The 12,632-nt window shown below is 40.9% G+C and overlaps 1 protein-coding gene across 1 annotated transcript in view; it reads left to right on the top strand.

Annotated features, from left to right (window-relative positions):
• Nucleotides 1-12,632, top strand: part of LRP11 (LDL receptor related protein 11) — a 40,188-nt gene that overhangs the window by 22,727 nt on the left and 4,829 nt on the right. Inside the window, exon 6 of the mRNA XM_045544564.1 lies at nucleotides 10,642-10,737. Coding sequence (XP_045400520.1) covers nucleotides 10,642-10,737 — 96 coding nt within the window. The remainder of the gene's footprint in view (nucleotides 1-10,641; nucleotides 10,738-12,632) is intronic.

Genomic DNA, 12,632 nt, shown 5'->3' with positions numbered 1-12,632 from the left:
AAAATGGTTGCGTGTGCTACTAATTCAGTGTTGTGTCCGATTTAACTGAATATGTCATTTTTTGTTTTTTAATAAGGCTAATAAGATTTTAAACACATTCACACTACTAAAGTATTACAGCATCCCATCATTTTAAATTTCTTTTTTACATACTAATATTTGCATGATTATGCGACATATGAGACAGAAATATAATCATCACATTTCCAAATGCTTTTGTAGATGTCTTTTCAGTACTCAAACTCAGCATAAATTTTACTGAAATCATCTGTCACTATTTTATTAACTTTTATTGTGAAAAATTTTTGTTTATTGTATAAGATGGAAGATGCAAAATAATTAAAAAAGGAAAATGACTTAAAATACCACCCTTTATTGAAAACTAATTTTAATATTTTGGTATATTTTCTTCCAATCTTTTGTTACTTCATTTACTTTGTAAATCTTAAGTGCCTCCATACAAATATGTTTGCAAAACTCTGAATTCTATCAGTGGCTTTTCTTTTTGATTGTTTGGGTTAAGTCCACTTCAGATGCCTGCTTTGGTCCATTCCTTGTTGGAACTGCCACCTTCTGGGCAGATCAGTCACTGCATCCAAGCCTTGGTATTTGGTTTAGGAGGTTTTCTCCATGTAGGTTTGCATGGAGAAGACAACCACCACCTAAGAAGCAGAGTCAGGGGAGACCAGGTGTCTTTGGCAGGACTTCTGAGGGGGTGAAGGGTTGACAGAGAGAACTGTGTTCTCAGAGGATGGATGAATTCTTGCTACGTCACTGTGGCAGAGAGGCGCACTTGAGCATGAACACATTAGCTGAGGGTAGAGTAGAGAACTTTAATTAGGTTCTGGTCTTGGTGCTGCCTTTAGAACTTCCAGTTAAGTTGCTTCACATCTCTGGACCTCAGTTTCCTCATCTGTTAATAAGGGACACCAACCAGATGACCTCCAAGGTGCCATCCAGCCCTGATTCTGATTCAGGAATGACAAATAGCCTGACCTCATACTCCACCCCATCAGCCCCAACCTATGCTAGGTGTCGCTCAGTCATCACAGCACTTGTCCCCTGTGGAGTGTGGACTCAGCCTTAGAATTCTTTTGAAAATAATCCTCCAGGCTGCCACCAGCAGTTGATGGGAGTCGGCACCCAATTTCCAACGTATTTGCAATCTCTGTTTTTGTCCTTTTTGATAATAACCCTTTGGCTGTGGCTATGACGATGTAAAGAATGGCATTTCACAGATGCAGAGCATCTGATGTCCAGTTATCATTTATAGCATATTGAGGGTTTTTCTAAATATTAAAGTAATGCAGATTTACTGTAGAAAATTCAGAAAATAAAAAAAAAATACAAAGAAGAAAATTAAAATCATCTAGCCAAACTCATCGTTAACATTTTGTTGTATTTTCTTCTGGTTACTTTTTTTTTGAAACAGAGTCTCACTTTGTTGCCCAGGCTAGAGTGAATGCTGTGGCGTCAGCCTAGCTCACAGCAACCTCAAACTCCTGGGCTTAAGCGATCCTACTGCCTCAGCCTCCCGAGTAGCTGGGACTACAGGCATGCGCCACCATGCCTGGCTAATTTTTGTATACATATTTTTAGTTGTCCAGACAATTTTCATCTCTATTTTAAGTAGAGATGGGGTCTCGCTCAGGCTGGTCTCGAACTCCTGACCTCTAGCAATCCACCCGCCTCAGCCTCCCAGAGGGCTAGGATTACAGGCGTGAGCCACCACGTCCGGCCTGGTTACTTTTAATTCTATACACACGCATGCATATTTATTCATTTTCAATAAAACCAAGATAATATTTTTTGCAAAACTTTTATTTTTCTCTGAGTTCATGAGCATTTTCATGTGTTATCAAATATTCAACAAAAAACATAATTTTCCAGGTTCATCTATGTTGCCAAAAAAAGAAAAAACATAATTTTTGAAAGTCTAGGGATGAAGAAAGTGGGAAGAAAGGAACTTTGAAAATGTTAGAAAGAGCCCTCACAGCATGTAGTTTCTGTTTAGACAGCAGCTGTCCCTAAGACAACCAGACTAGAGCCCCCAGTCTCTGACTTCACCTGAGTTAAAGACCCCGCATAACATAAATAGATTTTAAAGTGCCTTATTGTTCATGACATGTGCCTGGGTTTTATAAGGCTCATCAGCTGGTACAATGAATATGAACAGATGAGATGTACTTCTGCCTCCTGCCTCACAGACATGTGGTGAGGATAAGTGAGGCTTGGCTCACTGAAGATGTGTTAATAAAATATTAAGGTTAATACAAATAATGTGGTATACAAAGTAATGAGATGCAGTTTTTCATCTTTCACATTGACAAAGATGAAAAAGTATAATAATATTTCTAAGAGTGTATGAGAAACAAATCTCATATACTTCTGGTGGGAATAAAATCAGTGTGGTCTCCCAGAGGGCAGTTTCTGAAGCCTTACAACTGTGTATGCTTTGACCCAGTTATCCCACTCTTGGGGATTTATTCCAAACCTGTTACTAAGGATAAAATGAAGGGTATGGGTAAGTCTTTGGTTACACAAGTGAATACACACGCAGTACGCTCAGAGCCACCAGCCAGGAGGAGCACAGAAGTCCAGTGTTGCTGGTGTTTGCTCAGCATGTCATGGCACGATGGGTGAATTGTTGTCGGATGTGGTTTCAGCTGCAGGGTCTGTTCTCTGTGGTCCAAGTCATTCATTAACAAGGCTATCCTCTTATATCCGACCTAGCCAGAGGAAAGAAATCTGGTTTTCAGCCCTGCAGGGTGCTAGAGAAGTAGTGTTGTATCCTCATTCAAATGGAATCTGTTGTTTGGAAATGAGAATTCACGTCTAGCACAGCAGGTCAGCCAGAGTCTTTAAGGAACTGGATGGAAGCGTGGACTTAGGAGCATGCGTGGTTTCTATGTGGAGATGTGGTCTTCTGCCTGCATTTTCATAGGTTCGCTTGCTAAATATGCCAAAGCTTCATTTCACTTATCTCCAGAGCTAACTAGAGTGAGCAACTTCAACCTTTGTGCTATTATAGAAGGTGTTTTATTCAAAGAGGACATCCTTCCTTACAAAGGATTTTTAAAGGCTTTTTTTTTCCACATGCCCTAGATTTTTCACGAGTGTTTCATCTCTTCATTGTGTTTGTCCCTTTTCTTACTGAGAAGCTGTTTGGAAGCTGCAAGATCACGTTTCTGGGAAGGTAGTTTGAATGTGTTGATGCGTGCCAGGCAGAACATCCAAACAGCCTGTCATGCTCCAACATGGTGCCAGCACCCAGACAGATGCTCAGGTGGTTGGAAGATCCAGCTAAAGGAAATTCACTTATTACAAATGAGGATACTTAAATGGTTATTTCCATGAAATTATTCTGAGGAGGGTATGTCCTCCTTCATTGACCGACTACTTTTGAAAACGTCATTTAGCTGTAACCAGCAGATGCCGTTAAGCACACCCCATTATTCTGAGGCACTAAGGAAATGGTGGTTTTCTACCCTCTACAGGGTCTCAGTCTGCAAGTTTGTGGACTGTAATGGAGATTATGTGACTTTCATTATTTGAAATCTATAGGTGGTTTATGCAATAAACTTATTTTGTACAACTTAGTTTATGCATAAACTTAGTTTATGCAATAACTTTATTGCATAAACTACCTATAGATAGTTTACTACTATAAGTAGTAACTATTTAAAGTAGTTTACTGCATAAAGTTCTATTTTGTAATCCCTGGCCACATGTGGGTCATTCCCAAGGAGCCACTTGGTTTTAAACAAATGACATGGTACATTTTTGTCTAGAAATTAGTTGACTAGCCCCCGCATTCTGTTAGGTTCAAAACACTACCCTATAGGCAAATACAAATGTATTTGTAAATAGTGACATTTTTATTATCCTGTCCTCACTAATGGAGAAAGGATGATAAACTGAATGAAGTTAGAATTCTTTTTAACTAATTTTAGACAAGTTGTAGAGGCTTTTCCAAAGCCTACTGGTACTGCAATGAAAATGAGCAAAGAGAATGTCAATGAGGAGTTTTATGGCTATGATGAGGCCTAAATAACATTTCTGGTATAAGGAGGCAGGCGGGCCAAGAAGAGAGCCCCCTCTTATCTACTTTGTAGACATATGGTGTGATCTACCACTGAGCAGCAAGAAAGGACAATGCTGGTGTCTGTGTTTGTTGGGCTGGTGTAGCAGGCGACCACAGGAAGCTGCAGAGCATTCTGGAATGCAGGCCCATGTGGTAGCCACTTTCCCAGCTGGTGTTTCCAACTTTCTTCCAGAGCATGCCTGCATGTTCTATGGCGACTGAAACTGAAGTTAAAACAACTTTCATCCAGCTGCCAGATCCCTCTGTGAATGTGTAGCTACACATGGTAAACATATATATATAACAGGTCATTCAGAAGAGAGGAAAAATAATTTCCTATGACATTAACTCTTCTAGAAGGATCATTGCCAAAAAGGATTATTTGCAAAGCAAGTGATGCAATTATTTTGTTTTGTTCTGATCTGCCACACTGGTTAGAACCTGTGATTGGATATTTGGAAGTGAAGCATTTCTCTGTGACATTCCATACGCTGAAGTCTAGGAAAGTGAATCACGCAGTCTGGGAAATTACAGTGAATTCTTTCATGAAATGTAAAAAGCAGAAATTCATATTTCCGATATTCAGAAGGCAGGGCAAGGTCCCCTGGGTAGTTCTAGGGTCCATGGTGTCAGTGCCTGCAGAAGCCTGTGCACCTTGCCCGCTCACTAACACGCAGTCCCTCCCACTTCCTACCGCTCCGTCTTCCTCTCTCCAGGGAATGAGGGCAGTTAAGAAAATGCTCTTTAATTTCAACAACTGAAGATTCTGAATGAACTTGTATTATTTTAAAAAATGAGCCCACTTCCAAGCCTAGGGTTTTTTTCCCAAGTATAGTTAACCATTTTCTCTACTGCATCCTTAATAGAGCGTTGTCGAAGACCTTCCTATGGAAACCACTTAAATTTATGATTTTGCCTGGATATGAATAAATATAATATATTATTATATTTATTTATAATATATTTATAATATATAAATATAATATATTTATAATATATATTTATTAATAATATATTTATTATAAATAAATAAATATATTGACTTGGTTCTTAGTGTACAAAACTCACTTACTAGCTGTAATTTTGAGAGCAGTATGGTTCCATGGGAAAGCTCCTGCTTTGGCTCTGTCCTGTGTTCTAATTATGACACCAGCAATTATTAGCTACCAGGTAATTAATTAATGTCTTTCAACTTCATTTCCTTACCTGTAAGAGGATACTAATATAATCTCATAGTGTGGCTATAAAGATTGCATGAGATGCTGTATATAAATGTAATTTATGTCTCTCAGTAAATGTTTGAATTTTTGCTAGAGCATTCAAGTCCAGTGGTATTTACTAGGGAACCAGAGTAATAGAGCTGCAAGTCTATAAGATGAGTAATTCAAATAAAAACTAGAAACAGTGCAGTGGTGTTCCCAGTACTGAGTTCCTCTTCAAAATTAGGTTGAACAAGCTCTCATCTTCATTGGAAAGAGACAGGGGGAGAACATTGTGAAAACAGTTATTAATATTTTACATTTTTTGTTGGGTGAAAGACAAACCAGCTAATCGTCTGAAAAAAATTGGGACTTGGTGAATTTTGGCATTTTGTTTTTATTCCTGGCTTATTTATTTTTTATTTTTATTTTTAGAGATGGGGCCTCACTCTGTCATCAGGCTGGAGTGCAGTGGTGCCATCATAGCTCACTGTAACCTCAAACGTCTGGGCTCAGGTGATCAGCCTCCCCAAGTGGCTGGGACCATGCCTGGCTAGTGTTTTTATATTTTGTAGAGGCAGAGTCTCACTGTGTTTCCCTGGCTGGTCTCAAACTCCTGGGCTCAAGCGATTCTCCTGCCTCAGTCTCCCAAAGTGCTGGGATTACAGGCGTGAGCCATGTACCCGGCCCTGGCTCATTATTTTTAAAAAGTAGGACATGAATTGCCAACCATGTGATCTTCCCACTTCCAAATTTATTACTGGAGAGGGAAGTAAAGCAGAATGCACAGAAGTCCCTTTTTAAGCTAACCTGGCAGTAAGACACGGGGAGGAAGAAAGGGATGGAATGGTGCTACACGGTGGTTTTTAGGTAATTTAGTAGTTTGATTTCCAGCCTGTTGTCAGGGCTGCTAGTTTTCTGTGTGCAACTGTTAGGTGGACCAAGTGTTTTGCCTCTAAAAAAAAAATATTGTGTTCCTTTTAGAGAACCATAAGCAATAGGCATTTGGAAAAATTAGGCAGCATTAACTCTAAAACACTGTAATATTTTTCCATATTTTTACCAAGCAAAAGCTCAGAAACATTCACTGAAGCTGAGAGTGTATAAGAAAATAATCTAATCAAGGCTTACATTGATTCTTCAAAATGTTATTGAAAATACTCAAATTTTTAATAGGATATCAACACCATGAGATTTGCATCATAAAAGTAGTGGTTAAATAAATATGTACTCAGTACCACATCCTTGAAAAAACTTTTAAAATATTTACTGGCCAAAAAATTGCATTCTGGTTTGTTTACTAGCAGTAAACAGGTAATAAAATAGCTTCATGATCTTCATTATTTCTCTGTATTAAATAATGCTTTCCTATGCCAGCAGGTGTTTACAATATTTGTACTATAGCTTCCTAAACTAGAAACATATAACAAAATCTTGGCTTGGCACGGTGGCTCACGCCTATAATCCTAGCACTCTGGGAGGCCGAGGCGGGAGGATTGCTTGAGGTCAGGAGTTCGAGACCGGCCTGAGCAAGAGCGAGACCCCATCTCTACTAAAAAAATAGAAAGAAATTAGCTAGACAACTAAAAATATATAGAAAAAATTAGCTGGGCATGGTGGCCCATGCCTGTCATCCCAGCTACTCGGGAGGTTGAGGCAGAAGGATTGCTTGAGCCCAGGAGTTGGAGGTTATTGTGAGCTAGGCCAATGCCACAGCACTCTAGCCCATGCATCAGAGTGAGACTCTGTCTCAAAAAAAAAAAAAATACATATATATACATATATTGTAGAACTACCTTACTTGGGATCAGGTATCATATAAGAAAATCCAGATATCTGGAGAAGTCCTTGGTGACCACTGTCCTGGCTATGTTCTGCAAATCTGAAAATTTGGTTGAACTATAGTCTGATTAAAAATAATAATAATTTTTGGCCAGGCATGGTGCCTCACACCTCTAGCACTTTGGGAGGCTGAGGTGGGAGGATCGCTTGAAGTCAGAAGTTCAAGACCAGCCTGAGCAAGAGTGAGACCCCGTCGCTACAAAAAAATAGGAAAATTAGCCTGCTATGGTGGCACATGCCTGTAGTCCCAGCCACTTGGGAGGCTGAAGCAGGAGGATTGCCTGAGCTCAGATGTTTGAGGTTGCAGTAAGCTATGATGGTGCCACTGTACTCCAGCCTGGGCAACAGCAAGACCCCATCTCTAAAATAACAATAATAATAATAACTTTCATGCATTGAGTACTCATTGAGTGCCCATCCCTCTGCACTCCTTTGATCTTTATATAATAACAACCCTATGATGTGTAGAAATCATTATCCTCATTTCATAGATGAAGACACTGAGGTGCACAGAGAGGTTAAGAACTCACACAAGCTCACACAGCTAGTAAGTGATGAAGCCAGGATTTAACTTAGCAGCTGAAAACCAGCCCTGAGCCATGCAGCAGGCCTTGTTGTGTGCTCAAGGACCTTGTCTCTTAGCCACAGAGACAGGAAGCAGCTACAGCTCCCCTAAGACCCTGCCTAGGTGGTGCTAGAAGCTCAGAAGGAAGAGATCCGTGAGCACTGGGGAAGTTAGGGTTTGCTGTCTGCAGGGCTGCCTTGTGACTCTCGTGGGCACTGGGCACTTTTGCCTTCATGGGCCCCTTCCTCCATTAAAAGAAAATTAAATATTATATTTTATGGCTTTGTCAGTATAACCATGAATATAATCCAGGCTGAATTCACTATGACATATTCATTATTATTACATTCACTGTTTTCTTATGATTTTAAAAGAAATTAAATGGAAACATTTTTGTGGCCCCTAAAAGCACCACAAAGCCCAGGCTCTGTGCCCACGGTGCCTAATGGTGGTCGGCCCTGGCTATACGATGGGCATGGAAATACAGCTGTGCTCTGAAGAGTGGGTATAAAGAATTTGAAGAAGTGGGAAAGAAGGGTTTTAATTAATTGCGTGGGCAAATGGAGCCGGGAGTGAAAATACTGAAGTAGGGCACTCCGGCTGCCCAAAGTGAAGGGTGCTTGTTGGGAACAGAGGCCAGATCGAGAGCCTTGAAACCCTGCCTCGGGCGGCTTGGACAGGGCAGCAAAAAGGGGAGTAACAGAATTCAGAGCAGCCAGCCCCACAGCCAGCGGCAGGACCAGCTCCCATCCTTAAGCTTTCATCCACTCACGGCAAGTGACAGAAGGACAATGTCATAAGTTTTTTATAAGGCTAAATTTGTTCAATTTAAATACCAGGCCTTTTTATGTAATTAGAGCCTTCATAATTTGGGGGTTTAGGATGATGGTCTTAGTACATGGTTGTTTCCTTTAATGCCATGGCAAAATAAAAATTGACAACTCTAAATTGGCCTCAGAAATTATTTTCAATTTTTATTGGGCCTTGAAATCCAAAGGTGTTAAAATCACCATACTAAAAATTTTTTTGCCTTGTGGTCAGTAGTCCAAGTTCTTTATGTCCCAAGTGCTGTGCCAGCCACATCATTTATGTTCAGTATTCCCTGTCCCCATCCCACTGGGACATGGGTCCCAAAGTTCCAGGTGACAATTACTTTGCTCCCATACCTGTTAGCCGGCTGTCTCTGTCCCCTTCTCCCCATGGTGGTCACTACCTTCTTTTACCAGGGTCACACTGGCTTTTTTTCCTTTCCCTCCCCTCACTGTTGTGGAGGGGAGTGGGGCTTCTGCCACTGCGGTGAGGTGGACAGCAGCAGAAAGCAATCTGGAAGGTAAATCTGATTCTCCAGCTGCAAGAAATTGCTTGTGCTTCAGTCATCTCTCTCATTCTGTCTGAGCTGAGGTTTATGGAGAAAGCCCAAATTTTTGGCTATAAAGAGGCCAGCAGGCACGGGTCCTTTTAGAGTAACAAGATGTGGCACAGTAGAATGGCATGAGCCTGCTGTGGCCTTGGCCAAGAGAAGCAGACTCAGCTGATCTCCCGGTACTGATATGCTGAATGAGTGTGGACGAGCCACTTTGCAGACACTCCAGTTGGAATATCTGGAACAGAAAGGCCAGGAGGAGGCTCTTGTAGAGCTCAAGCCAAAGGTGATGAGGACCCGAGGCAGTGGCCGTGAGGAGCAAAGAGAGAGGCCCCTGTCAGGGATGTTGCAGAGGGTATGAGGGAAATGGGCTGCGTGATATGGAGACCGACGGGATGAAGGGTGAGCAAAAAGGAGGGTTAAGGATGTCCTGATGAAAAACATGTAATTCTTGTCCCTTCTGTTTAATAGCATTAAGACGTGACTCCAATAATCATTTTAAATAATTACTTTCTGGCTCCAGTAGGTATACAGACTAACTTTACAATGTTCCATTATCCAGTTGACTTTGTGATTCTTAGTAAATTCATGAATATTGCTAAGTACAAGTTAACCAAAGAACTTTATATACTACCTTTGATTAGTCTTCTTTCAGTTGCAGAAGTTATTAACACTTCTCTTGATGGCATATGAATAAAGAAACATTAAATTTTTTTTTTGTTTCTCAAGAAAATTCATGTGAGTAGATCATTTCTAATTCATTGCCATTAAGCATTATAATATTCAAAAATCCCACTTGAAGTCACACAGCATGAGGGTAACTCTGCCAACACATTAAGTGTTACACTGTCATTGTGATAAACACACAAACGCTGTAAATTACTGGATGGGAAATAATAGGCACAGCCATGGCTCATCAGAACCTGGGGATAAAAATCCTAAGATTTGATCTTTCTTAAGATTTTCCCCTCAGTATTAGAACTGAGTAGAATAGTTAAACAAATAGTATGTCATTAAATTAGAAGTGCTGGTTTCCACCAAGGAGCAGTTGGACACATCTGAGCTTGAATCCCAGCCCAGTGACCCACCTGGATGGAAACCTGATCCCTGGGCATTAGCAGAAAAAATTGAGCTGCTCACACCTGCCAAGAAGGGTTGTAGTGAGAAAAAGTGAAATAGCACATCTAAATGCTTTATGTACACTCATTGTTTATTTTTCAAAGAAAACCCTTTCTTGACTATTTCTGATTTTTATGACGTGATGTCCAGACACTGCCCCGGCTCTTCTAACTTGAGGGCTTTCCTTCCTCCTCCAGGAGAGCTGGTGGTGGTCCTGGTTCTGTGTGCTTCTCACCCTGTCTGCCTCTGGTGGTTTTGTGCTAACTGCGTACTCTGCTTTATTAAATTGGTCACATTAGTTATCTGGTATTTTAGTATCAAGCACAGACCTATGTTTATTAGAGAAATAAATCCTGTAAGTCCTTTCTCTAAATCCACCATTAAAAAAAATAAATAGGGCTGTATTTTCATGTCTGTTTCCTAAAGTTTCTGATGCTCCTTCAATAAATGTTCTGTTTCTTTTCTGCAGATAGTAGTTCCTCGGGGAAGAAGAGAAAAGAGGAAAATTATATCTTTGAGTCAAAAGGCGATCGAGGAGGTGGGGAACACCCAGCCCCAGAAGCAGGTAAGTGTATGCCGTGGAAACCCACCGTGGGATATGGGCCTCTGCAGAACTGACGTCCTCTGGCTGAGCATATTAGATGAACTCTCAAGAGTTCATGACAGGAGCAGTGAACTGTGGACCAGAACTGTCTTCTCATTTCCTATGTTGGGGTCTCGATAGTACCCTACTATCTTTGGACCTCAGCTTCCTCTTCTATACACCCTCCAGGTGCGGCATCTGTGGAGAACGTGATCCCCATGGCGTGGTAGTTAAGAACGCAGGCTCTAGGGTCAGATGCCAGGGTTCAAATCCTGGCTCGTCCATTGAACTCTGTGCCCTTGGGCAGGTTATCTTCTCTCTCTGGATCTCAGTTTCTCGTTGGTATGACGAAGACAGTAACTATACAATGCTGCATAGGGTTGCTAGGGAGAAGAAATGGGACAATTCATAAAAGGCATTTAGTGTATTGCCTGGCTCACGATGAGCCAAGTGTATAAACAATGGCTGTTCCTGAGTTATTATTCATCATGCCAGAAGGGTAAAGGTCTCAGAGTACCTACTTCTCTTTATTCCAATTGCGCTAGTGACAAAGACAGAAGATGGTGGGAATGAGGGGAGGGTGTAAGAAGTAGAGGGAGTATTTAAGAAGTGGAAAAAGAATACCATAATTTCATAATTTTGGTTGTTTTTAACTAGAAACTTTGTAGAGAGGCAGGTTTTAGTCTTAAATTCCATAAGCTCATAAGTAAAAGAAGATTTAGGAGAACAATATATGATTCTTAAATTACAGATCTAAACATTAAGAAAACTTTCTTTTTACCCTAAAGTATTCTTTTTAATATATAGACAATATTAAAATATAAATTTTAAACAATAGATGGCTAAGAATAATCCAGATGTCAAGTACCTGGGTACCCCCCCCCTCGCAGTCTGCCAGCCTACCGGACTTAGCCTGTTCCAAGATATTAGAATAAAAGGGGCCCTGTCCCCCATCAGGGAAACCAGCCTGCCTCTTGCTCCCACACGCACATGTATCCGGAGAGTCTCAGTTCCATCGGCTGGTGCCCATTCTAATTGTTAACGTATTTTAAATGTCACTCCCATTCATATGAACAGAATACATAATTTGTCACCTTAGCTGGTTACTGAGAATACTATCATGGTATGTTTTAGAAGGGGCTAGAGAATTTTAAGTCTCAAATTAGGCCAGGCATGGTGGCTTACTCATGTAATCCCAGCACTCTGGGAGGCCAAGGCAGGAGGAGTGCTTGAGGCCAGGAGTTCAAGATCAGCCTGGACAATATAGCAGGACCTGGTCTCTACAAAAAAATTTTAAAAATTAGCCAGGCATTATGATGCACTCCTGTATTCCAGGAGGATCGCTTGAATCCAGGAGTTCGAGGCTGCAGTGAGCTAGGATCACACCGCTGCACTCCAGTCTGGGTGACAGAGCAAGACCCTGTCTCAAAAAAAAACCCCAAAACCTCAAATTACCCAAACTAAAAACATTGAAGAAACTATTCCAACTAAGTATGAAAAAGTCGAGAATAATTTTCAGTATTCTAGCAAGTACTTCATGGGAGATTTTATTTTCCTTGTCATCAAAGCATTAAGCAGGAATCAGATTGAACAGTTCAGCAGCCTCATATCTGCTTTGGCAAATAGAACATTTTCCTAGACCACACACCTGTTTTATTGTTACCATAGCTAAAGTTAAGCCCAGGATTGGGCTTGGGGTCTTCAACCACAACTTTCCTTCCCCTTTAGCCTAAACTCTGGTGCTCATCCTTAAACAAGTTAGACACATTTTGAGGTCTGGAACCCTCTCATTCATTTTCCTGCCCTGAACAAGCAGAACTGGGACTGGTTTGTTGTGTTCCAGTTTGTAAGAAATGGTTTGGGGTTCCTGGAGTTAC

Source organism: Lemur catta, chromosome 2 (assembly GCF_020740605.2).
Source record: "Lemur catta isolate mLemCat1 chromosome 2, mLemCat1.pri, whole genome shotgun sequence".
Classification (NCBI taxonomy): Eukaryota; Metazoa; Chordata; class Mammalia; order Primates; family Lemuridae; genus Lemur; species Lemur catta.
The sequence above is the reverse complement of the archived record's forward strand: the minus strand, read 5'-3'. Positions and strand labels throughout refer to the sequence as shown.